Here is a 27,976-nt window from a genome sequence, read left to right on the forward strand (position 1 = left end):
GCCCAAGCAGTCTGGCCTCAGAGACTGTGTCTTTTATCACTGTATTTTATTCCTTCTCAGAGTTGGGAAAGAACTACTGTACTATATTTGCACAAAAATGTCTCCTCCTTTTTGTTAGCTTTTGGAAATTTGGGAAGCATATTTTACTGACTCTTGATGGTCTTTCAAAAATTCCTTTGTCTTTTTTGCTAATCCATATTTTAGTTGTTCTAATAAATTCTTTTTATTTTTATTTTTAATATATACTCTTTACTTTGAAATACTTTCAAACTTACAGGGCAATTACAAAAAATAATAGAAAGCCCATACTCATATCCAAGATTCTCATATCCCCCCAGATCCACCAGTTATAACATTTTGCCACATTTGCTGTTTTGTCTGTCTATATATCTATCTGTCCATCATCTGTCTGTCCTATCTATCAATTTTCTGAATACTAGGGTTTATATATTATCTTCCTTGAACATTTGATACCACCATCTACTTTTCCTAAGAACAAGCATATTCACTTACATATTCACCTTACGTGCAGTTAATCAAGTTCAAGAAATTAAACATTGATATAAAGCTTATAGTCTGTATTCCAATTTTTTTCATATGTCCCAGAAATATCCTTTCGAGCCTTCTCTCCTTCCTTGTTAGGTTCTGTCCAGGATCATGTATTGCTTTTAATTGACATTGTCTCTTTAGTTGTTCTTTATTTATTTATTTATATTTTATTTTTTATTGTGGAAACGTATATACAAAATAAAGTTTCCCGTCTCACCTACTCCCAAGCATATTATTTAGTGCAATTACCCACATTCACATTGTTGTGGTTTCTTCACCGCCTTGTGTTACTAAAACTTTCCCATCTCCCCAAACAGACAACCTATGCCCATTTTACTTTAACTCCCCATTCCCTCTCCCACCTGACCCTGGCAACTGTACTTTAATTTCTCTGTCTGTGAGTTTGCATATTCTCTGATATTTTCTTTTAGTTGCAATGGGACTTAAATTTAACATCCTAAATCTAATAATCTCATTCGCTTTGATACCAACTTCGGTTTAATAGTATATACAAACTTTGTTCCTATACCCCTCTGTCAACTCACCTTGTCACAAGTTGCATGTTTATACATCATGAATCCAGAATCACTGATTTATCATTACATTTTATGCATTTGCCTTTTGAATCTTGTAGGAAGTAAAAGTGGAATTACAAACTCAAAATACAGTAGTACTGGCATTTATATTTACCCTGTCGTTACCTTTACCAGAACTCTTTATGTCTTCATGCAGCTTCAAATTTTTTTGTCTATTTTCCTTTCCTTTCACCCTGGAGAACTCTCTTTAGGATCTCTTGTAGGACTTGTCTACTGGTGACAAACTCTCTCAGGTTTTATTTATTTGGAAATGTCTTAATATCTCCTTTATTTTTGAAAGACAGTTTTCCTGGATATAGAAATCTTGGTTCGCAGTTTTTGCTTTCAGCCCTTTAAATAAGTCATCCCACTGCTTTCTTGCCTCTGTGATTTCCAGTGAGAAATCAGTTCTTCATCTTACTGAGGCTTCCTTGTATGTGACATGTTGCTTTCTCTTGTGGCTTTCAGAATTCTTTTATCTTTGGTATTTGACATTTTATTGCAACAGTGTAGGTCTATTTTGGCTTATCCTTTTTGGAGTTTGTTAGATGGGAATATTCATGTCTTTTCTTAAATGTGGAAAGTTTTCAGCCATTGTCTCTTTGAATATTTTCTCTGCCCCTTTCTCTCTTCTGGTACTCCCACAACGCTTATATTGGTGTGCTTGGTTGTTTCCCAAAGGTTTTTCAGACTTTATCCACTTTTCTCATTCTTTTTTCTTTCTGTTCCTCAGACTGGGTGATTTCAGTTATCACATCTTCAAGTTCATGGATTCTTTCATTTGCCAGCTCCCATCTGCTATTGAACCCCTCTAGGGAATTTTAAATTTCTATTACTTCAGCTCCATTTGGTCCCTTTTCATAATCTCCATCTCTTTCGATATTCTTTTTGTGTTCCTCTATCATTTTCCTGGTTTCCTTTAGTTCTTTGTCCATGTTTTCCTTTAGCTCTTTGAGTATATTTAGGACCTCTGGAGGCCTGAATTGTGTACTCTAGTTTGGGCACATTCTTTGGTCTTTGTCTGCATTCTGATGAGTGTGAATCTATTGTAAATAAAGTCTCTTCAAAATATTACTTTAGTTAAGATGTGGCCCCACGGAATCAGATTGGGCTTTAATCCAGATTGCCAGAGTCCTTTATAAGCAGAGTGAAAGTCAGATGGAGAGAGAGGTAAGGAGAGGCTACCATGTGCATTGCCATGTGACAAAAGCCGAGGACTAAGGATCACTGGCAGCTAGCCCCAGAGTCCTCACAGTCTTCAAGAAGAAAGCATCACCTTGTTAACACCTCAAATTTGGAATTTTCTTAGCCTCAAAATGATGAGCCAATAAATTCCCCTTGTTTAAGCAGACCCATTGTGTGGTATTTGTTTTAGCAGCTGGGAAACTAAAACAGGACCACTTTTGTCTGGTCCTTCCTCTCTGATGGTTTCTGATGCTTTAATTTTCTCCTTTACTAGGACCATTGCTCCCTGTTTCTTTATATGTTTGTAATGTTTTGTTGAAACCTGGACATTTGGATATTTTAATGTGCTGTCACTGGAATTTAGATCTTGAGGCGTCTGTTCCTTAAGCTTTTTTTTTTACATGGGCAGGCACCAGGAATCGAACCCGGGTCCTCTGCCATGGCAGGCACGCGTTCTTGCCTGCTGAGCCACCGTGGCCCACCCCTTAAGCTTTTATTAAGCTTGGGTTTGACAGAGCAGAGCTAACAACAACAATAAAAAGTGGGGGAAAAAGAAAAGAACTTTCCTTGTCTTTGCAGATTGACCTGTACCAGTGCTCTCCTCCAGAGCTAGTTCATGCAGTGAATTTAGAGAATAGCTCAGGCCAAAGTGGACGGGCCACCCTGATCCTTTCTGAGCATTTGCCTTGTCTGGGAATTTCCCGTATATATACAGATATGAATATCCTCTTTTCCCTAGGAAACAATTTCTTTATGATCCTGGGCACTGCACTGTATGTCCTATAGCCAGAAATCCTTTGCTCCGGGTAGCCACTTGATTGCCTAAGGTATTCATCAATCTTCTTGGAACGCTATTTTCTCTAAGATGTCTTCTCTGAGATAATCTGTTATACTTGTTGTATTTTTCATTACCTCAAAATTTATTCCTGAATTTTCCATCAAAGTTTTATCCATCTAAAGTTATGAAATTTAACCCAGAAGTCAGGATGAGACCCTCTTTTTTTCCTATAGTTGCTATAAACATGTTAGTTTCCTAAATATTGAAAGAATATCTTTGGCCAGGTACTTTAAAAAATAATTTCCTTATCTGCATGTTTTTTCCTCAGTTACTAGTGCATTAGTTAACAGAAGTAGAGGTATGTAGGAAAGATCATGTGTTAAAGTAATAGAGTTGGAAGAAAGGTTTGTCACCTTAGAACAGAGTTTAATTTGGTGGTAAAATAGCTAAAATATATATGGTCTTGATAAAAAGAGATGCACACTAATCTGTGTTTTCACAAATACAGTATGTGGTAGGTTAGGTTCAGGTGTCAACTTGGCTAGGTGAAGGTTCCTGGTTCTATTGCTGTGGACATGAACCAATGGCATGTGAACCTCATCTGTTGCTGATTACATCTGCAGTCGGCTAGGAGGTGTGCCTGCTGCAATGAGTGATGTTTGATTTAATTGGCTGGTGCTTAAATGAGAGACTCAACGTAGCATAGCCAAAGCAGCTCAGCATACTCATTTTGGCACTCGCAGCTCAGCCCAGGCCTTTGGAGATGCAGAAAGGAATCACCATGGAGAATATTGTTGGAACCCAGAGGCCTAGAGAGAAGGCCAGCAGAGACCACCTTGTGCCTTCCCATGTAAGAAAGAACCTCAGTTGAAACTGCCTTTCCTCTGAAGGACTATACGTTAACTAAATAAATCCCCTTTTATTGAAAGCCAGTCCATCTCTGTGTGTTGCATTCTGGGAGCACAGTATTTTTCTGTATTTTCAGATTACCCATCTTTGCCAGGCTGTTATTTCTATGTAGAGTAGGGATTGTCCAAAATATATTTTTATAAGTAACTAGTGAGATAAGTACAAAGAATTGTTTTTCCAGTGCTGGCTGTTAGCTTGCTCTGTGAAAAGTTATAAATATATGCTGCCTCAATCACAACAGGTCTCTTAGCCTGACCTCCTGTTAGCTCTCAGGGTCTTGCAGTGGAAAATACCACCAGGCAAACCAGAGAGTTTCCCAGCTACAAGCCTACCAATGACGTGTCACTCTTCCTTTTTGGAAAAAGGAATCATAAGTATTCATTTGTCTGAATCTTGGAATTGAAATTTCTTTTATGATCTTTTACTGTGTTAATTCTGAAATAAATAGAATAGCATAAAATACCCTTCTAAAATACCTTCAGAGTACTTTTGATTGAAGAGATTTTGCAAAGAAGGTTATTTTATGATAGAAAGTATTGAAATGAAAATGTCAACATTCTGATTTTACAAAAATATTTTTGTATAAAAATTAAAAAAAATATTTATTTGTCTTTCTTTTTCTCAAAAGAAAAATTGGTAGATGCAAATATTGCTTCAAGAAAGAAGGGGAGAGGGATAGAAAAAAGGACAGATAGAAAAAAAGAGGAGGTTTTATAGAAACCTCAATAATTTAAATAATAGTTATGTTTTGTGGCCATACCGCTACTTATAAGAAATGACTAAGTTTTCTTAAGGTAGGTTTTAATTTTCTGCTGACCTCACTAGGTTGCCCAGTGGTCCTGATTTTTTAGTACCATTTGGGATGATTCTGAAACTTTAGAACCCCTACTGATGGCTCCTAGAAGTACAAGTTTCAACAGCAGATCTACTTTGGCCATTATTTTAGATGTATGAGATGAATTTAAAATGTGAAGCAATATTTACATAAAAACTTTATGGGAGTGAGATATTGTCAGTTTGTTCAGGTTATGGGATGTCACAAAACATCCTAGAATAATTGGGGCAGAGAGTAAAAAATATTTGTAAAGTGTCCCTGTGGGACTGGGCAAAAATGTGGAAATACTAAAGTTCTTCATGTGGGGAATACCTCTATTCTTGCAAGCATTGGAAACTACTGATTTAATAGGCTGAGCCCTTGATTTGGGGGCTTGCCCTTATAAAACTTATTCCTGTGAAGGAGAAGCTAAGCCTACTTAAAATGATGGCTGAGAGTCCCTCCCAGAAAAACCTCTTTTGTTCCTGAGATTTGGCCTTTGTCTTTAAGCCAACTCAACCGGTGAACTCAGTGTCCTCTCCACTACATGAAACATGACTTCCAGAGGTGTAAATCTCCCTAGCAACGTGGGACATAACTCCAAGGGATGAGCCTGAGCATGGGATTGAGAAAGCCATCTTGACCAAAGTGTGAAGAGAAATGAAAAAATAAAGTTTCAGTGGCTGATAGATGTCAAATAGAGTCAAGAGGCCATTCTGGAGATTATTCTTATGCATTACATAGTATATAGTACTATAGTGTGTTTATATTGATATACACTATATATATACTATATATATGTAGTATATAGTACTTGCAAGTTGATTCTTCCAGGAATTGATGATGAAAAATTATTATTTGGCTACTCATTAATAGTTAAGAGCAAGAGAGAAAAAGGTTGAAAGTCTAACTGCCTTGAGGTTGGGGCATTATCTGTGCAAATCAGTCAGTTTTGCTCTGATTTTTTACCAAAGACTGTACTCAAATCTGAAGCTATCCATTGTACAAATGCAATTTGGAGAAGAGAGATGTTTGTGGGGAGGTTAGAGATGATTTTTGAGTGTTTGTATCTTATCATGAACCTGTTACTGGGAAAACACCACAGAGAGTATGTCCTGTAAAAAGTAGGTGGTTTCATCTTAAACAAAAAACTGTAACCTCTCTAAATACATGCATTCAGTGACCAGTTCATGACTATATCTAATAGTTTTTATCCTGTTTCACATCTTTCTATCATTTGATGATGCTGAACTTCATGAGAGCTCTCCTAGTCCCTGTAAATTTCTAACCATTTCTCAGTGTCATTCTTTTTCCCCTACTTAACCTTAGATTGCTAATTGTGTTTGGTGCTTCCCTTGACCACCTTCTTCATTGTAACATCAGCTGCCTTCACCTAACATCTATGTTGGAGTTCTTAACCTGGGGTCTGTGAATGGTCTTCAGGGGATCAGTGAAGCCCCTAAATATATATATAAAATTTTTGTCTGTAAAGTTCATCCCTTCAGTAGATCTTCAGTGGAGTCCTTTATCCCTAAATGGTTAAGAAATACTTGCATATGTGTTGATGACTCCTATTCTCTTCCTTGTAGTCCAGAATTATCGCTTGAGTTCTAGATCTAGATTTCCAAGTGCCACTTAACATTTTTCTTGAATGTCCTGTAGATACCTCAAACTCTGTAAGTCCCAAACTAATCTCATCCTTATCCTCCGAAACTGTTCTTCCTATAATTCCCACTTTCCTGGTCTCTCCAGATACAGACTTAAGCATTGGTGTCCTCTTTTCCACATACCCCACCCCATCCCAATACTTCCTGTCTGGTTGTTTGCTATGTTGTCTTGGTTCTGTCTCTGAAATAGCTTTAAAGTCATTCCCTTTTGTCTGTTTCCATTGCCCCCTGTAGACTCCTTGGGGGCAATATTTCATTCCTGAAATATACATTAGGTTTCCTGTCCATAGAAAGAGAGAGATGGAGATTACTGGATAAGAGCATGAATTCTCTGTCTCTTCTTGTCTTGTCCATTTTCCATTCTGCCATCATTCTGTCTTTTTGGACACAGATCTGATCAGTTTCCCACGTTAGGTCTCTGGTATCTAAAAGGAATATTCCTTCATAATCTGTGTTTGATCTTTTTCTGGTGGCATCATTTATGCCTTCCCATTTCCCAAGTGTTCTTTTTCTAGTCTCTTCAGGGTGTTTCCATTCTCTAGATACAACATGCACATTCATATTTTTGTTCTTATGTATATGCTGTTTTTTGTTTTCCTCATACCTGTTTTTGAGTTCCTACTCATCCCACAAACTGGTTCAGGCAATACCTATTCTCAAGGCCTTTTCTGACTCATCCAATCTGATTGAGATATTCCCTTCCTCATGTCACAGCTTGTACCTATGTGCTGTTGTAGTCACTTGCTATTTTTTTTTCCTAGCAGATTGTGTACTCTTTGGGGATAGGGTTTTATCCTTATTCACATGTGTACCTAAATCATCTGCCTTGACTCTGGGGCATAATAGTTCATAATCCTTGAACATCTGCATTGAGTTATGTTACACCTAGTTTTGTATTAAAATTCTATTGCTGTTACTAGATTTTGAGTTATGTAAGGACAAGGACCTACTCTCATTCATGTTTACATCGTCAGTGCTTACAGTCAATACCATCTAATAGGCGTATTTGAAGGAATGTACTATAGATTTATACTCTTTACAGGTCAGCTCCCTGATTTTAACACTTTAAGGTACTTTGTAGATATTATTTAGTTGTGAAAGACATCATGGAAGTTAGAACTTTTTTCCTATTAGAAAAAAGTTTTTAGAATTTTTAGAATTTTGCTTATCCTTTCCCAATTTAGGTTTTCATACAAAATCACTTCTTAAATACCACACATTGCTTAAGTTAACCTTTTTACTCTAATTCAACTATCTCAAGCATTCGATCTTGGAAAGTGATAAGGATGGTGTATCACTTTTTTTCCCCAGCCGTTTTCAGAGTACTTCTTGACACTTGCTTGGGTACTGTCATATGCTAGGTATTATGCTGAGTGCTTTGCTTACATTATTTCCCTTGATCTTCCTAGAATGAGGTTTAAAGAGGCTAAGAGACTTGATGAGGTCACAAAGCTATTTAGTGGCTCAGTCAGAACTTAAGCCTGCATCCGTTTAAATTTAAGACCCATGCTTTTACCTTAGCATTGCCAAGCCATTTTACTTATGCTTTTTCAACTCCACTTTCTGAAGACTGGTAGTATGGTTCTGAGTAAGCTAATGATAACAATCAAATCTCACCTAAATTGACATGCATACCAGTTTCTTTTTGAGTCTGGGTGATAGGATTGCCTTCTTAGTGATTAGAGAATCCATGTTCTTAAATGAGCACCCTATGTTGAAGCAGTTTTTAAAATTAGTTTATAGGAAATAATTTTATAATTTAAGTGCTGTTTTAATAGCTCGTTCATTAAGTTTTGAAATTGTATCATGGATATATTTTATGGCTTAATATAATTTTCTGGGAAGGGAAGTCCTGGAAATTTCCAGCTATCTGCAAATATTTGAACTATGTATAGCTTGTTTGGGGCAAACAAAAGCCAAATATATTTTAAGAGGAATGAGACGTGCTTCTTCTCTGGTCTCCCCTCTTATTAGAAACCTCTGAAAATTCAGTGATATTCCCTGAGGAAGTGGGGTGATTTATAATAGGGTTCTTTTGTTGTAGTTTGGTATTGTGGGGCATGTTTGCTGGAACCAGGATTGATTTATCATCATGTGAAAAATGTTTTCATTGCTAGAAATGAAGGATGGAAAAGACCCACTGAGGTTTTTTACATTACTGCTGAAGGATATACTTTGTCTGGCTTTTAAATGTCTTTGCCTATTTTAAGTGACTCAAGTGGAGGGGCTTCCACCATGCTGCCTTGTTCTATTATCTACAACTTCTTGTAATTATGAGCTGGTAGGCATTCAATCTCTCCAACCTCTGTTCTAATAAGAAAAGAAAGCTTTCAACAGTGGTGGGAACAACTAACTAAAATATGTAGACTAGAAATAGTGATAAATTTAGGAGTTTTTTTTGTGAGAGTGTCTAAGCTTTGCTAAGCTAACTGTTTTTATTTTGTTCTCTAGCATTAGTAGTTTCTAGAATGTGGGGGAGCAGTTTTAAAGTTTGGTTACAAAATGGATGTAGTCTTGTCTCTCTGTGTTTCCCAGTCAAGTAAACCTCTTTTTTTCCTCCTTCATCTTTTGTTTTCCTATTTCCCTTCATAGTCACTGTTTTCCTTCCCCCCAGATTCTCTCTCCCTCTCTGTCTGGCTGCTTTCTCTCCATGGTGGCCAAGGGCACTTTGCGCAACTCACAAACTCAGTTTAACTGTAGTTGATGACATATTGGGCAATTAAAAGCTGACAGCACATACTCCTAATCACATTTAGGCTATTAAACATTGTTCTGTTCTTTGAAAGATTTGAAATTTAACTCAGATATTTGCATTGATTTATTGTGTGGTTTAATGCAAGTAACTTAGATTTTTTACCTTTCATTTCCCCAATAATATAAAGTAAAAGTAATTATTGTTAACTTTATATATTCTATGGTATTCATTTTCATGCCTTTTTTTTTTTTTTTTTTTTTTTTTTTTTTTTGGATTTTTTTTTTTTTTATTAACGGAAAGAAAAAAAAGAAATTAACACAACATTTAGAAATCATACCATTCTACATATGCACTCAGTAATTCTTAACATCATCACATAGATGCATGATCATTGTTTCTTAGTACATTTGCATCAGTTTAGAGGAACTAGCAACACAACAGAAAAAGCTATAAAATGTTAATATAAAGAAAAGAAATAAAAGTAGTAGTAATAGTAAAAAACAACAACAACAAACAAACCAACAAGCAAACAAAAACAAAAAAAAACCCTATAGCTCAGATGCAGCTTCATTCAGTATTTTAACATGATTACTTTACAATTAGGTATTATTGTGCTGTCCATTTTTGAGTTTTTGTATCTAGTCCTGTTGCACAATCTGTATCCCTTCAGCTTCAATTACCCATTGTCTTACCCTGTTTCTAACTCCTGCTGAACTCTGTTACCAATGACATATTTCAAGTTTATTCTCGAATGTCCGTTCACAACAGTGGGACCATACAGTATTTGTCCTTTAGTTTTTGGCTGGATTCACTCAGCATAATATTCTCTAGGTCCATCCATGTTATTACATGGTTCACAAGTTTATCTTGTCTTAAAGCTGCATAATATTCCATCGTATGTATATACCACAGTTTGTTTAGCCACTCTTCTGTTGATGGAGATTTTGGCTGTTTCCATCTCTTTGCAATTGTAAATAACGCTGCTATAAACATTGGTGTGCAAATGTCCGTTTGTGTCTTTGCCCTTAAGTCCTTTGAGTAGATACCTAGCAATGGTATTGCTGGGTCGTATGGCAATTCTATATTCAGCTTTTTGAGGAACCGCCAAACTGCCTTCCACAGTGGTTGCACCCTTTGACATTCCCACCAACAGTGAATAAGTGTGCCTCTTTCTCCGCATCCTCTCCAGCACTTGTCATTTTCTGTTTTGTTGATAATGGCCATTCTGGTGGGTGTGAGATGATATCTCATTGTGGTTTTGATTTGCATTTCTCTAATGGCCAGGGACATTGAGCATCTCTTCATGTGCCTCTTGGCCATCCGTATTTCTTCTTCTGGTAGGTGTCTGTTTAAGTCTTTTTCCCATTTTGTAATTGGGTTGGCTGTCTTTTTGTTGTTGAGTTGAATAATCTCTTTATAAATTCTGGATACTAGACCCTTATCTGATATGTCATTTCCAAATATTGTCTCCCATTGTGTAGGCTGTCTTTCTACTTTCTTGATGAAGTTCTCTGATGCACAAAAGTGTTTAATTTTGAGAAGCTCCCATTTATTTATTTCCTTCTTCAGTGTTCTTGCTTTAGGTTTAAGGTCCATAAAACCACCTCCAGTTGTAAGATCCATAAGATATCTCCCAACATTTTCCTCTAACTGTTTTATGGTCTTAGACCTAATGTTTAGATCTTTGATCCATTTTGAGTTAACTTTTGTATAGGGTGTGAGAGATGGGTCTTCTTTCATTCTTTTGCATATGGATATCCAGTTCTCTAGGCACCATTTATTGAAGAGACTGTTCTGTCCCAGGTGAGTTGGCTTGACTGCCTTATCAAAGATCAAATGTCCATAGATGAGAGGGTCTATATCTGAGCACTCTATTCGATTCCATTGGTCGACATATCTATCTTTATGCCAATACCATGCTGTTTTGACCACTGTGGCTTCATAATATGCCTTAAAGTCAGGCAGCGCGAGACCTCCAGCTTCGTTTTTTTTCCTCAAGATGTTTTTAGCAATTCGGGGTACCCTGCCCTTCCAGATAAATTTACTTATTGGTTTTTCTATTTCTGAAAAATATGTCGTTGGGATTTTGATTGGTATTGCATTGAATCTGTAAATCAATTTAGGTAGGATTGACATCTTAACTATATTTAGTCTTCCAATCCATGAACACGGTACGCCCTTCCATCTATTTAGGTCTTCTGTGATTTCTTTTAACAGTTTTTTGTAGTTTTCTTTATATAGGTTTTTTGTCTCTTTGGTTAAATTTATTCCTAGGTATTTTATTCTTTTAGTTGCGATTGTAAATGGGATTCGTTTCTTGATTTCTACCTCAGCTTGTTCATTACTAGTGTATAGAAAAGCTACAGATTTTTGAATGTTGATCTTGTAGCCTGCTACTTTGCTGTACTCATTTATTAGCTCTAGTAATTTTGTTGTGGATTTTTCTGGGTTTTCTACATATAGTATCATATCGTCTGCAAACAGTGATAGTTTTACTTCTTCCTTTCCAATTTTGATGCCTTGTATTTCTTTTTCTTGCCTAATTGCTCTGGCTAGAACTTCCAACACAATGTTGAATAATAGTGGTGATAGTGGACATCCTTGTCTTGTTCCTGATCTTAGGGGGAAAGTTTTCAATTTTTCCCCATTGAGGATGATATTAGCTGTGGGTTTTTCATATATTCCCTCTATCATTTTAAGGAAGTTCCCTTGTATTCCTATCTTTTGAAGTGTTTTCAGCAGGAAAGGATGTTGAATCTTGTCAAATGCCTTCTCTGCATCAATTGAGATGATCATGTGATTTTTCTGCTTTGATTTGTTGATATGGTGTATTACATTAATTGATTTTCTTATGTTGAACCATCCTTGCATACCTGGGATGAATCCTACTTGGTCATGATGTATAATTCTTTTAATGTGTTGTTGGATACGATTTGCTAGAATTTTATTGAGGATTTTTGCATCTGTATTCATTAGAGAGATTGGTCTGTAGTTTTCTTTTTTTGTAATATCTTTGCCTGGTTTTGGTATGAGGGTGATGTTGGCTTCATAGAATGAATTAGGTAGTTTTCCCTCCACTTCGATTATGTTGAAGAGTTTGAGGAGAGTAGGTACTAATTCTTTCTGGAATGTTTGATAGAATTCACATGTGAAGCCGTCTGGTCCTGGACTTTTCTTTTTAGGGAGGTTTTGAATAACTAATTCAATCTCTTTACTTGTGATTGGTTTGTTGAGGTCGTCTATTTCTTCTTGAGTCAAAGTTGGTTGTTCCTGTCTTTCCAGGAACCTGTCCATTTCTTCTAAATTGTTGTATTTATTAGCGTAAAGTTGTTCATAGTATCCTGTTATTACCTCCTTTATTTCTGTGAGGTCAGTAGTTATGTCTCCTCTTTCATTTCTAATCTTATTTATTTGCATCCTCTCTCTTCTTCTTTTTGTCAATCTTGCTAAGGGCCCATCAATCTTGTTGATTTTCTCATAGAACCAACTTCTGGTCTTATTGATTTTCTCTATTGTTTTCATGTTTTCAATTTCATTTATTTCTGCTCTAATCTTTGTTATTTCTTTCCTTTTGCTTGCTTTGGGATTAGTTTGCTGTTCTTTCTCCAGTTCTTCCAAGTGGACAGTTAATTCCTGCATTTTTGCCTTTTCTTCTTTTCTGATAAAGGCATTTAGGGCAATAAATTTCCCTCTTAGCACTGCCTTTGCTGCGTCCCATAAGTTTTGATATGTTGTGTCTTCATTTTCATTTGCCTCTAGGTATTTACTAATTTCTCTTGCAATTTCTTCTTTGACCCACTTGTTGTTTAAGAGTGTGTTGTTGAGCCTCCATGTATTTATGAATTTTCTGGCACTCCGCCTATTATTGATTTCCAACTTCATTCGTTTATGATCCGAGAAAGTGTTGTGTATGATTTCAATCTTTTTAAATTTGTTAAGACTTGCTTTGTGACCCAGCATATGGTCTATCTTTGAGAATGATCCATGAGCACTTGAAAAAAAGGTGTATCCTGCTGTTGTGGGATGTAATGTCCTATAAATGTCTGTTAAGTCAAGTTCATTTATAGTAATATTCAGGTTCTCTATTTCTTTATTGATCCTCTGTGTAGATGTTCTGTCCATTGATGAGAGTGGTGAATTGAAGTCTCCAACTATTATAGTATATGTGTCTATTTCCCTTTTCAGTGTTTGCAGTGTATTCCTCACGTATTTTGGGGCATTCTGGTTCGGTGCGTAAATATTTATGATTGTTATGTCTTCTTGTTTAATTGTTCCTTTTATTAGTATATAGTGTCCTTCTTTGTCTCTTTTAACTGTTTTACATTTGAAGTCTAATTTGTTGGATATTAGTATAGCCACTCCTGCTCTTTTCTGGTTGTTGTTTGCATGAAATATCTTTTCCCAACCTTTCACTTTCAACCTATATTTATCTTTGGGTTTAAGATGTGTTTCCTGTAGACAGCATATAGAAGGATCCTGTTTTTTAATCCATTCTGCCAGTCTATGTCTTTTAATTGGGGAATTCAGTCCATTGACATTTAGAGTTATTACTGTTTGGATAATATTTTCCTCTACCATTTTGCCTTTTGTATTATATATATCATATCTGTCTTTCCTTCTTTCTACACTTTTCTCCATGTCTCTCTCTTCTGTCTTTTTGTGTCTGACTCTAGTGCTTCCTTTAGTATTTCTTGCAAAGCTGGTCTCTTGGTCACAAATTCTCTTAGTGACTTTTTGTCTGAGAATGTTTTAAATTCTCCCTCATTTTTGAAGGACAATTTTGCTGGATATAGGAGTCTTGGCTGGCAGTTTTTCTCTTTTAGTAACTTAAATATATCATCCCACTGTCTTCTAGCTTCCATGGTTTCTGCTGAGAAATCTACACATAGTCTTATTGGGTTTCCCTTGTATGTGACGGATTGTTTTTCTCTCGCTGCCTTCAAGATCCTCTCTTTCTCTTTGACCTCTGACATTCTAACTAGTAAGTGTCTTGGGGAACGCCTATTTGTGTCTAATCTCTTTGGGGTGTGCTGCACTTCTTGGATCTGTAATTTTAGGTCTTTCATAAGAGTTGGGAAATTTTCAGTGATAATTTCTTCCATTAGTTTTTCTCCTCCTTTTCCCTTCTCTTCTCCTTCTGGGATACCCACTACACGTATATTTGCACGGTTCACATTGTCCTTGAGTTCCCTGATACCTTGTTCAAATTTTTCCATTCTTTTCCGGATAGTTTCTGTTTCTTTTTGGAGTTCAGATGTTTCATCCTCCAAATCACTAATTCTATCTTCTGTTTCTTTAAATCTGTCATTGTAGGTATCCATTGTTTTTTCCATCTTTTCTACTTTATCTTTCACTTCCATAAGTTCTGTGATTTGTTTTTTCAGTTTTTCTATTTCTTCTTTATGTTCAGCCCATGTCTTCTTCATGTCCTCCCTCAATTTATCGATTTCGTTTTTGAAGAGGTTTTCCATTTCTGTTCGTATATTCAGCATTAGTTGTTTCAGCTCCTGTATCTCATTTGAACTATTGGTTTCTTCGTTTGACTGGGCCATATGTTCAATTTTCTGAGCGTGATCCGTTATCTTCTGCTGGCGTCTGGGCATTTAGTCAGATTTCCCCGGGTGTTCGACCCCACAGGTTGAAAGATTTTTCTGCGCAGTCTCTGGGTTCTGTTCTTCCAATCCTGCCCAGTAGGTGGCGCACGTGGCACACGCCTGTCTGTGGGTTCCACCAGCGAAAGTTGCTGTGGGTCCCTCAACTCTGGAAAACTCTCGCCGTAGGGGAGGTTCGGCAACCGAAGCGTCTTGGAAGAATGCCAGCCGGCCCGGGGTTCCAAACGCGGGGAGGGTCGCCGGCTGTCGCAGCACAGGAGAGCGTCCGGCCAAATTAGCTAGTCGGCCCGGGGCACCAAGCGTGGCGGGAGGGCGCCAGCTGTCGCAGCCCGGGAGAGTGCACTGCTCCCAGCCGACGGGGGAGTCACGTGTTTGGAAGGGATCCCCCGGTCACTGTTCTCCGCAGTCTGGGGATTTCCGACCCAACTATCTCAGTTGTTCTGGGGGGCCTCGTGTGGTGGGGGCACCAGCCGCCGCGGCCTAAGGGGACCGCCTGTCCAATTCTACCAGCTGGCCTGGGAAGGTGGAAGGGAGGGACTCCGGTCGCTTGCTGTCCCACCCAGGAAAGCCCGTGCCCCTTGGTGATCTCACCGGAGCTGGTTCTCCCAGATAGTCAGCCGTTCCAGGATGGGGTACGCTGTCCCTTTGATCTCCCTCGTGGCTCCGGGAGCTGCTCTGTATTATCTCCACTCCCCCAGTAGTTGTTCTGGAGGAGGAAAGGTGAGGGCGGCAAGGCTGTCGAGGCTGGTGGCGGAGGAGCACGGTGAAGGCGGGGAAAGAGGGCACCGTGTTGGTTGGAGAACAGCCGGAGCAGGAGGGGGAGGAGGAGAGGGGGTAGGGAGGTCGGGCGGCTCGGCTGCTGCGGGGCGCGTGCGCCGCGCGGCGGTCCGGGGGAGAAAGAGAGGGGGTAGGGAGGTCGGGCGGCTCGGCTGCTGCGGGGCGCGTGCGCCGCGCGGCGGTCCGGGGGAGAAAGAGAGGGGGTAGGGAGGTCGGGCGGCTCGGCTGCTGCGGGGCGCGTGCGCCGCGCGGCGGTCCGGGGGAGAAAGAGAGGGGGTAGGGAGGTCGGGCGGCTCGGCTGCTGCGGGGCGCGTGCGCCGCCCATTTTCATGCCTTTTGATGTTATACTAACTTCAAGGAAACAAGGAATTTTGTATGAATTTCAATACAACATTAGTGAGTTTTATGGAAGAAAGCAGTTATCATGATCATAAAAACTAGTTGGTGCTAAGTGTGCTGTGCTGGGGTCCTGTGTGAAGCAAAAAAACCCAGGATTATGGACCTTCAGGAGCTTTTGATACTGAATTTATGATTCAGTATTATTTATGATTCATTTTTGATACTGACAGGGATATAAGAGCCTTGCTTAAATAAATTAGTGAATTGAGTATATACATTATTTACAAAGGATACCTTTTATACCTGGCAGTGATGCTGAAGCCTGGGTTTTGACAAGTACATAACCTAGTGCCTGCCCATGTGAGTGGGAAGACCATTTTGGAGAATGTAGGATTTAAAACGCCTGCCTCCGAAATGTTCTGATCTTTTTCACATTCTGTGCCCTGCCTGTCCAGATTGCAGAGTCTGGTCATAAAAGCCTGCCCGGGTTGGGCCCCCCTTCTTTCCCAGACTGATGCTGTTCTCTTCAGCACCTGCGCCCCACTGTCAGTCAGGTCGGCTCCTCCTCGCTGTCCCTGTCCCTCAGCCCTCTCACCTACCTCTACTGTCACATTAGATCTTTGTGTTCTGACCTAGCCTTAGGATGTCCTTTCCTTTCCTCTGCAGCTTTCTATATGGAACACATCCCACGTTTTCCACATGGGTTAAGCTTACTTTTAGACCTTACAAACCAGTGAAAAATAAAAATTAGGAGGAGCAGGGATCAGCACATGATGATCAATTTTTTTTTTTTTGCCAAAAAAGGACATTAAAAATGCACAAACAAAACTAGTTATATGTTACCATTAATTAATTAAAGGGTATTCTAACAACCCTCTCAAGTCGGAAGGAAATAGTCTCAAAAGAAAGAGTGTCTTTTAAATTGAAATAAATTTAGTGTTTTTGGAAAGCTTAATAAATTCTCTTCACTTTTCACATCTTCACTGAGAACCAATAACAAGTTTATCAGAGGCCAGCTTTTGGGAGCCATTGAACTAGCCACTTACTCTTTCCTAGGTATACAACTGATTTGGACACTTTCCCATATTTTATAATTTTTCACTGTTTTTTCTTTTAAGATGATTGTTTTGTCAACAAAACAATCTGTGTCACCCTCTTTTTTGCTGAACATACATGAGATGGGCAGCCCTAGAATTTCAAATTGAACTGTTTGTGCTGTTGGACTGGGAGAAGAGAAAGGAGTCAAGGTTCTAGAGAGGAAAGATCCGAGTATGCTTTGAGAAAAAGCCTTAGCATGGAAGGCATCGTGTCTTTTTTCAATAAGGATATGGGAAGTAGAAACAGAAGTGAAGTAGAACTTATCCTACAAAAGACTTTGGGCCAGTGATAAACTAATTCAGGACCATATCAGTTTATAAGTCACTCACCTATATTTATATAAATTGATAATTTTTTAAGAAAATTCTATTTAAATTTAAGCTTGATTCTTCATGAAAAGCCTAAGATTCATGAATTGCTTTTTTGACAGTTTTTTCCCATCCCTTTCAAGTTCAACTGAGAGTTTTTGAGTTATAACATTAGCTGTAACAATATTCTCTTCATCATATGCCCAATGTATATTTGTAATAAAATATCTGTTATAGAAGCATGTATAGAAAGACTATTGACCATTTAAAATTTTGTTAGTTTGAAGGTATGTATAAGAATGAAGCAGTAAGCCAACAGCTTCATGTTTTACAAAAAGAAGTGAAGCATTTGCAAGCAGAAGCTGCTAAACCACCATCACTTAATATTGTGGAAGCTGCTGTACATGCAGAAAACTTGATTACGTAAGTTTTTAGGTTATTATAATTTAAAATGCTGTTTTGTTGTTGTTGATAGTAGTCATACATGCTACAGCACCCCTCCATCCCATTGGTATACTGTGACCAGCTCTGATCTGTCACCTAATTTTTTTTCTTTTATCATTTTAACTGTTTTAAAGTGAATGATTCAGTGACTTCCAACACATTCTCAATGTTGTACAACCATCATTATCTAATTACAGAACATTTTCATCACCCCAAAAAGGAACCCCGTACCAGTCAAGCAGTCATGCCCAATACCCCTTTCTCCAGCCCCTGTCAGCTACTAAGCTGCTTTCAGTGGCCATGGATTTGCCTATTCTGGACAGATCATATATATAGGAATCTATAACATGTGGCCTTTTATAGCTAGTTTCTTTCACATATGTTTTCAAGTTTACATTTTGTAGCATATTATCAGTAAATCATTCCTACTGTTACCCTTTTTTTTTTTTGGTATGCTGTATGGTGGGGGTCACAGTTAATTCTTTTTCCATGTGAGTATCCCTTTATTGCAGCAGTATTTGTTGAATTTTTGTTTGTTTGTTTGTGAAGTGCATGGGCCGAAAATTGAACCCCGGGTCTCGTACATGGCAGGGGAGAATTCTTTCACTGAACTACCCTTACACCCCCTCTGTTACCTATTTTTGTAAATAAGTTTTATCAGAACACAGCCATACCTATTCATCTATATATTGTTTTCAGCTGCTTTTATGCTGTAATGGCATAAAAAAGCAGAAAATATTTATTGTCTGGCCCCTTACAGAAAATGTTTGCTGACCCCCAGATTAGAAGATGATTTAATGTTTTGAAATTAATCATGGAGAGATTTAATGCTTAACTTGTATATCTAAGTCACATTTACCCAGGAAGTCATTGTCAACTCTTAGATTATTGAGAGCTGTTTAGGGCAGAATTGCTTAGGGGAATTAGGGCTCGCAAGTGTAGTTGCTAACTTGAATTTGGCCATTGTGGTTTTCTTTTGAAGCACCTGGCTTACTCTCACATCCCCTTTTCTTCCCAAAGCCACCAGAATATGACTCAAGAAAAGGGAGGTGAACTCAGCCTTTTGCTTTAATATGACTCCATATTCTGGTACCAGCACCTAATCCCCTCGGTAGTGGTGGAGTGGATGGGGGCTTTTAAACCTTTTGTGGGTTCATTTGGGGGGCTTGGGAAGGAGGAGGAAATAAGGTAAACAAAAGATTAATGTTTATTTTACCAGGAGACGTACTCAAAAGTGAACATTAGAAGGGATGTCTTTATTCTAGGATCTTATTCTATACAAACATCCTTTTTTCCAACCTCAGTCAGTACTTGGATTATAGAATTTAGAAAAATCATGTCCCTTGTTTTTAAAAATATGTATTATGTAAAGTGTATATGAAATTAATATATAAAAATATGAGAAATTTTAAATAAAGGTAACGTTTAATTAGTCCTTATAGCTGATTTTTTTTTCCTCTGAGTACATTAAATCATTATATATTGAAAATAAGTTATTGGCTAAAGTTGGGAGATACACACATGCCTCATGAAATATTTCTAAAATGATAGCTGCATGGAACTCTGAGGAGTTAAGAATATTGCTTGAGAAATGTAGGGTAGACAAAGACTTGTGAATATGGATTCTCTCACTGTAGACCAATAGTCCTACCTACGTTTTCCCACAGAGCCTTAGTGAATGCATACAAGTTGCAGCCTTCACCTGGGGTTCAGAAAGTTGGCATAAGCCTCTTCTTTACTGTTGTGGATTTTATCAGTGATGAGATACAGCGTCATCCTCCAACAAGGCAGTTCTTTACGTCATGCATCGAAATCTTGGGACAGGTAAGGCTATTCCATGGTTTTAGCTTTACTCCAGTATAATGAGTCCCTCCAGTCTCTTCATTAGATATACTTAGGGTTGACTTCAGACTTATATTACAAGTTCAGAGTTCAACCTGTGTCAGAAGGCTCTTGGAATTGTTGGTTCTGGAGATGTGATTAAAATCACTGGTATAGAATTTTGCTTCTCTTACAAAGGAGATTAAATAATTCATATTTGAAGATCCCTGGAGAAACATCAGATTTTATCATTTGTTATTAATATAACATTAGTGAAGCTCTGGTTTATAAAATGTTTTCCAATTCATTGTTTTGTTTCATCCTCACACACGCAGTGACTCTGTGTGCTCTCTATCGTTCTCATCTTAAAAATAAGGAAACAGGCCCTAAAAGATTGTGACTTGCCTAAAGAATGCAGCTGGTGAGTGCTGGAGCAGAGCCTGGACCCCAGGTCTTCTGGCTCAACACTCAGTGCTTGCTCCATCTCACCACTGTTGCTTCCTACTTGTTCTTTGTGGTCACCATTTATTCATTTATTTGGCTTGCTGCTAAATACATGGATATTAAGGCCAGCGCAATGTACCCATGTACACTTATGAGATGTGACATAAAAGAAAAGAAAGCCACTTGTTAGAAAATATGTAAACACGAATTAACTGTGTACTCTCATCCAAATTCAATTGAATGAATATTTACTTATTGGATGCCTGTAAGATCATAATGCTGAGCAGGTATTATAATAGATTCTTTTCAAAGTGGTTTTCTTTCTTGATTATAAACTTGATATGTGTTTATTTTAAGCAATACAGATAGTCCAGAAAGTATAAAGAAGGAAAATCTCTCATAATTCTAACCACCTGGAGATACTGACTACACAGCTAAGATTTCATTATAGTTTGTATATATATATATGCATGTCTGTCTATATATGTAAAATGATACTTCATTCCTACATATATTTATATATAGATACACTTTCAAAAAACGAATTCCTGCTATTTTGTGACATTGTGACATGCTTGTTTCATTTGAAAATATCTTGTAGACATCGTTCTGTATTAATAAATACAGATCTATATCATGGTATTTAATGTTTGTATAATTCTCCATGATACATATATATCAGAATGTATTGAGCCAGTGTTCTTTGGATGGACATTTACTTTGTTTATTTGGCCACAGTATGGCCAAGATAAATTTTCTTATACATATATCTTTGTGAACTTCGTATCTTAAAAATTATACTTATTTCCTAGAGGTATGATCATGATAGTTAAGGGAATAAATGATATTTGATGTATATTGTCACACTGCCCTCATGGTAAGGGTGTACTAATTTAATTACACTATGATAGCGGGGTTTGAGTTTATTATTTTCTGTACTGTAACCAACATTAGGAATTATCATTCATTTTAAATCTTGTTAATCTAATAGAGGAAGTGGTGTTTTATTATTATTTTAATATGCATTTCTTTAAGTACCTGCTAAATTGTATATATTTTCAGATGTTTATTGACCATTTATATATTTTTCTGTGAACTGGTGATTATTATCCTTAGCGCATTTTTTTTCAGAGTTTCTCTTTTTTTTAGCATTTTTATTATTGTGAGCTATAACATATACACAAAAAAGTGATAAATTTCCAAGTTTTTTTTTTTTTTGTATGCTGTGTGGCTGTTTACATTTCATTATTTTTCCATGTGAGTATCCCATTATTGCAGCACCATTTGTTGAAATTTTTTTTGTTTGTTTTTGCTTGTTTGTTTTTTGGGGGGGTAGAAATTCATGGACCGGGAATTGAACCTGGGTCTCCCACATGGCAGGCAATAATTCTACCATTGAACTACCCTTGCACCCCCTACCCCCCAGGTACATTTTAACAAGTAGTTTTAGAACAAATTTCAAAGTTATGACATGGATTACAGTTCCACTGTTTCAGGTGGTGCTGCTCTAAGATGCTGGAGAATCAAAAGAAATATCATTATAATGATACTCATTTGTTAAATCCTACCTTCACTGATATAACTCCTCCTTCTCCTATGATCCTTTTCCCACTCTTTAGGGATATTTGGGCAATGGCCATTCTAACTTCTTCATGTTGAAAAGGGGTGTCGAAATTATGGGGTAGGGGAATACAACTGCTTGATGCTCTTAGAGAAACTGCTAACTCTGGGTTTCAGGGTTTATCTGGCCTAGGAACCATCCAGAGGTTATAGGTTTCTGAAAAATAAACTTAGTGAGTGAAACTTTTATAGCATCTCAGATAGAGCCCTGGTTATTCTTTAGGATTTACAGGAATACTGTTGGTTGGGGCTTGGCATACAATGGCAGTTAGTAATATCTAGCTGAAGCTTACATAAGAGAAACCTCCAGAATAGCCTCTCAATTCTATTTGAATAGCCCCACTAATACCTTATTTTGTTATATTTCTTTCCCTCCTTTTGGTCAGGTAGGCATTGTTGATCCCATGGTGCCAGGACCAGGCTTTTCACTGGGAATCATGTCTCACATTGCCAGAGAGAATTACATCCCTGGACATCATGTCCCACATAGTGGAGAGGGTAATGATTTTTCTTGTAGAGTTGGGCTTACAGAGAGAGAGAGGCCACATCTGGAGTTTCTCTTTTTTTATTGCTTTGTAGGAGCTCCTCAGGACTAGGAGTGGGGAATGTGATATAACTTTTCCTAGTTACTTTTTGAAAATGTAATTTTGTTGTGATATAGTCACACACCATACAATCCATCCAGAGTATGCAATCAGTGGTTCACCATATCATCACATAGTTATGTATTTATCACCATGATCATTTTTTGGACATTGACATTTCTTCAGAAAAATAAATGAAGAGAAAACCTTGCACATCCCATAACCTTACCCACCCTCTTATTAACCACTAGGATTGGACTCTACCCAATTTTAAGACTTGCAATAGGGGTAGGTTAACTAAGACAGTGAAGTATTATCAGAGATAGATAGATAGAGAGATCAGTAGAACAGAACAGAATATCAACTGGCTTTTTTTTTATATACTGTGGTTATACAATCATTATAATTTTATGATATTTTTGGCTTACAGAAAAATTTTTATATATTCAAATGTTTCAGTCTTGTCTTTTATTATTTCTACTTTTTGATCAATCTTAGCAAACAAAACCTTTTTACCCTGAGATTATTTAAATATTCACTTGTATTCTAGTACCTTTTGATATTAGAATCTAGTTAAAACCTAGCAAAGTTATCAAGATTACATATTAACTACGAAAGTTAGCTTTTTAAAGTATATTTCTAGAAAATCTATAACTTAGACGTTTTGGTTTCTTGGCATAATAATACAGAATCACCTTTGCTATTTAGTAATTATAGAGACACCTTTTAAATTTCTGGATTCAAGTAACCCTGATATTTTAATCTCTTAAAAAAATTTCTAATACTATTAACTTAATTTTTTTTTACATGTGGCTTGTACAAATCAGATTGGTGAATTTTCCAGAATTTGTAATGTTACCTCCATTGGAAGTGATAGGTTTATCAATGTTAATTAGATTTATTTTAATTCATATTTTCATTTAGAAAATATATCATTCACCTAATTTATTACCCCTTAAAACTTGGTTGCTTAACTAAAGGTTGTGGAGGGGCAAATTTGGTGACATATTCCTTTATTCCTTCAAGGTGTTTATCAGTGACACTAAATCAGAATGCAAAAAAGTACTTCAGACCATTCTGAAGAATAGAAGGCTCTGTTCTCTTTTGTCTCCTTTCTTCACTCCTAATGCTGCACCAGCAGAGTTCATACAGCTGTATGAGAAAGTGGTCAAGTTCCTAAGTGAGGACAACAGTGATATGATTTTCATGCTGCTAACCAAGGTGAGATGTGATTCAATCCTGATGTTATCATTGAAATGTAGAAGCTAACTGTTGTTTCCCACTCCATAGAAATGAAAGGACTACTAGCGGTCTATTTCAGGGTAGACATTGGCTGACAAGTTCTTTTCACATTTTGGATGAGTCTGAGCTGCCTGATCCCACGACTTCCTCTTGTGTGGACTTAAGTTTTGTTGTGATGGACAGTCTTATTCCACATAATATAAAAAAGACCTAGCTTCTAGTGATCTTTAAAAACTTAAAATGGTTTTTAAATGTTACCAATATTAATTTTTTTTTTTTTTTTTTTTTTTTTTTTTTTAAGGAAAGACAGAGAGAAGGAAGGAAGGATAGAAGGAAGGAAGGAAGGAAGAAAGGGAAACATTTTTTCTTGTTTTATTGTATTTTGTTTTTCCGTTTTTTGTTACATGGGCTGGGGCCGGGAATCGAACCGAGGTCCTCCGGCATAGCAGGCAAGCACTTTGCCCGCTGAGCCACCGCGGCCCGCCCATAATTTAGTAATCTTTCTTTTTGAATTTATTCTGAATTTACGCCTAAACCATGTTTGATAAAGGAGTTGTAACATGTCAAAAATCTCTCATATTTAGGATGAGGCGAATTTCTAGTAACTCCTTTTAGACCAAGGCAATAGACTCCTTAACCAAGAAATAATTCCAGAGCCTTGCTATTTTGCCTTCAGTTGTATTTCTCTGACATCTTTGAATCATAAAGCCTGGGCATTTTTTAGGGCCTAAAGACTCATGTTAGCCTGCAGTGTGTGGGGGAGATGTTTTATAGTTTGGGGTTCTGGAAGATACTATCAATACTCTGAATTTTTTTTTTTAACTGAAGTGGATTGCTGCAGACTCAGAAGCATGGCCATTAAATTGACACAGTTTTGAAAGTGGCTACTTGTCTGTGGCATTGTGACTGGGGGGGGATTACTACAAAGTTTGTAACATATTTTGTAGAGAAAAATCGCAAGCCAATCGTGTATACTCATTAAGATTTTTTAAATTACAAAAAAGCATACAGAGTTGCAGAAAACTGCCTCTGAGATCCCAAAGAGTGCAAAAAGAGATGGAGGCATAATTTCATCAATCAGTTATTATTGAAGTTCTAATACTGTTTTATATCCTTGTACATAAATTTTGTTTTCAATTTTTAGAGTCAATTGTCTCAGAACTTTTTGTACTTTCATTAATTTTCTGGTGTAAATAAAACTGCTTCTTGTGTCTTTTTCTTTTTAGTTCGATCTTAAACAATGGTTAAACTCCACTAAACCTCCTCTGTCTGATCGTACCAGGCTTCTGGAGTCCATTCATTTGGCACTTACTGCCTGGGGCCTTGAACCAGATGAAGATATTTTGATGCCATTTAATCTTTTCTGTAAGCACTGGACTTTTCTTCTTCTCTACCAGTTCCCTGACCAGTACAGTGACATTCTCAGGCTGCTGATGCAAAGTAAGTGTCTTCATTTAGTTTTGACTGTCTAGATCACAGGGAATATTTAGTGTCATCACATTTCCCATTCTATAGATATCATCCAAAAATGTAAGAATATCGAGCACAGCAGTTTGGAAGTACTACTTATCACCTAACGTGGGCGTTGAGCAACGGCCAAAAGGTTGCTGTCTGTAAAAATGGTCAGTTATTGTCCTAAATGTTTGAATGGGCCCTAATTGGGCAAGGCAGAGCTGTCTTTGGCGGAGAAGTTCTGGAAGAGTTCACAATCAAGTACCCATCTCTTCACTTTGACTTTGTAGCATCCTAAACTGAAGAGGGGTGTTAGTGGGGGCTGCCTACTCTGCAGACTACAGATCTGGCAAGGGAAGGAAGTTGCCCCGTTACTGTTAAGTTTGACATGCTAGTTGGTTTCTCTGTAGTTCCAAATAGCAGATGAATGTTTTGTTTTCTGCCCCTGCCCCCCAATTTTTTGCAACTGAATTTCATTCCTCTGTAATCATAGAATGTATTTATATATGCCAAGGAAAAAAGCAACTAAAGTTTTCCACATTCCCACTGTTTTTGTCCCCCTACCCTTTTCACTTCTATAGAAGTAGAGGAGGAATAAAGAATATAGGCTTTTTTTTGGTTTGTTTTTCTTTTTAATGGAATTCTACTAGGCAGTAATTTTATTGAAATTTGATAAATATTTACTTTTCATGTGCAAACTATATTATTTATAGATGGAATAGAAAGCTAAATTTTGCTTTGTATCTAATCTTTGGGTTACTCTATAGAAATTGTTTAATGAATAAATTATGATCTTATGGATTGGGCTACCTAAGGACCCTGAAATGTATGAGCTCTCATTTTCAGAGCATTTCAAACTTTGTTTCTTACACAGGAAAGTTGCAGAGTGAATAGAGAATGGTGGTAGGGAAATATATTTGTACTGATTTCCATGAATATTTGCATAGCTAATTTTTGTTCTAAATTAAAAAAATTTGATCCAATATGTATTGGATTTTTTCCCTGAAACTTTTTAAAGAGATTATAAACTGTTTACATAGGCAGTCATTAACTTGCATTAGAAGGAAATTTATACTTACCAGGAAATTTAATTCAGTTAAGTTTAAGATTAACAGTGCTACATGGCTCAGATTTCATGCCCTACAGCCTCCTGGTATTGTCTTCCCTGGCTGTGTCCCCAGAGTTTCATCCTTTCCTCTTTTACTCTATTCATTCTCCTTGGATGAACCCATTGTTTTCCTTGACTTCACTACCATCTTCTAGCTCTGTACAACTTCCACATCTCTAGCTTGATTCCAGGCCTCTGTTCTAAGATCCAGACCACAGTAGTGTTGGACACTTTGGGAGCTATCTCCACAAAAACGTTAGCACCTGACATATTGCATCTGACCTCACCATTCTTCCCCTCAGACCTCTTATAAACTCAAATTATCCTATCTGATGCTCAGGCCGCCTCTGGGTGGAAAGTAATGAGCATATCCCTGACCTCTGGGATATGAGGTTTGTAAATAGCAAAGTTGGAACTAGTTGAAACTGCTGGCCATTAGTCTTTGTCTATTATTCCATGCTGCCTCTGTGTCTTGTTTTAGGTTTCATCCACTGAAGGAGTAGAATTTTAGGGATATGACTGCTTCCCAAGGGAGGCTCAACTCTGGAGTTGCATTTTGCCTCTGGCGTCCCTTGTCCTGTCATTGTTGTTTCTGTAATACCTTAGCTGTTATCTTCCAGCCAGGAAAATGGTAACTTTGCCATTACCCAGTCGGGGTTGGCTGGCTGGGTTCCTCTCCCAGATTCCAGCTCACTTTGGCAATGCTCATTTACATCAGGGTTACTAGGAACAAGGCAAGTGAAATGTCCAGATTGTTAGTTATTTTAATAGGTAGGTCCTCTTTACTTTGGCCTCTTCATCACAGGTAACCTGATACATTTTAATTTAATTTTTATTTCTTTGTAAAAAGTATGTGTTCTTTCATCCAAGCTGGAAAGTTAATTCATGAAAAATGCTGACTTTCCCTTCTCTGTCCCTGCCCCCCGTGAGGCTCTGCAGAGCAGCTGCTGAGCCCCGAATGTTGGAAAGCCACTCTGAGAGCTCTGGGCTGCTGTGCTCCTTACTGCCAGCAGGAGGCAGCTTCAGCTGAGAGCACAGGACTTCCAACCTCTCCAGATGGTCTCTTGTCAGACAAACAGGTTTGTAGCTTTTGGTTTGTGATGCTTTGTGCTTTTGGCTGTGCTTTTCTTTTCCATTTCTTTTACTATTTATGTTTTCTTTTTTTAACATGGGCAGGCACCGGGAATCAAACCCAGGTCTCTGGCATGGCAGCTGAGAACTCTGCCTGCTGAGCCACCCTGGCCCACCCTGTTTTACTATTTACATTTTAAACAGTTGGAACACACTTAAATTTTATATGCCTAAAAAGCTTCCTTTTGTGTATTATGTTTAAGAATTCTCTGTATTTTGTCAACAGTCCTTTGCTTCCCTCTTCTACCCTGCGCCTGGATCGCCTTTCTCTCACACCTTTGAGTCTAATTCTTGCCTTAGCCCATCTGGCTCATAAACCCTGAGACCCTGAGACTTCTAACCCTGGCTCTCTGTCAAGTTTTCAGGCAATGTACTACAGAGCTCTTGGTTTTACATTTTATGTGATAACAACTCACGTGAAAAGTTATTTGAAATAATAGTTGTATATTCTTTAGAAAAAGCATTTCAAATCCATTCATTTACTTCCCATAGGTCATTTGTCTTTACTCGTCTATTTTAAAGTCAAAAGTAAACATTCAGTAAGCATGTTTTTGACTGGTCATTCTCTTCCAGGTAATGGAGACTATACAGTGGCTCTCAAACTTTTTTTACAAGCTTCGGTTATCGAAGTTAGACTTTAAAAGCTTTGGTTTATTTTCAAAATGGAGTCCTTACATGGCTGATGTGAAGACACTGTTGGGCTATCTTGTGAAAAGGCTGATTGACTCTGAAATGGCCTGCTTGGCCCAAGACCCATCTGCCAGCAGTAAAACAGGTAATATGCTCTTAGAACAACGTGGAACAAAGTATTCTGATTTTCCATT

General features: G+C 37.6%; 1 protein-coding gene across 1 annotated transcript in view; it reads left to right on the forward strand.

The window, feature by feature from the left end:
- The window catches only part of EPG5 (ectopic P-granules 5 autophagy tethering factor), a 152,860-nt gene that overhangs the window by 98,904 nt on the left and 25,980 nt on the right, over window positions 1-27,976 (forward strand). Inside the window, exons 28-33 of the mRNA XM_077135572.1 lie at window positions 17,587-17,729; window positions 19,418-19,574; window positions 23,246-23,440; window positions 24,688-24,901; window positions 26,952-27,100; window positions 27,726-27,927. Coding sequence (XP_076991687.1) covers window positions 17,587-17,729; window positions 19,418-19,574; window positions 23,246-23,440; window positions 24,688-24,901; window positions 26,952-27,100; window positions 27,726-27,927 — 1,060 coding nt within the window. The remainder of the gene's footprint in view (window positions 1-17,586; window positions 17,730-19,417; window positions 19,575-23,245; window positions 23,441-24,687; window positions 24,902-26,951; window positions 27,101-27,725; window positions 27,928-27,976) is intronic.

Source organism: Tamandua tetradactyla, chromosome 18 (genome assembly GCF_023851605.1).
Source record: "Tamandua tetradactyla isolate mTamTet1 chromosome 18, mTamTet1.pri, whole genome shotgun sequence".
Classification (NCBI taxonomy): Eukaryota; Metazoa; Chordata; class Mammalia; order Pilosa; family Myrmecophagidae; genus Tamandua; species Tamandua tetradactyla.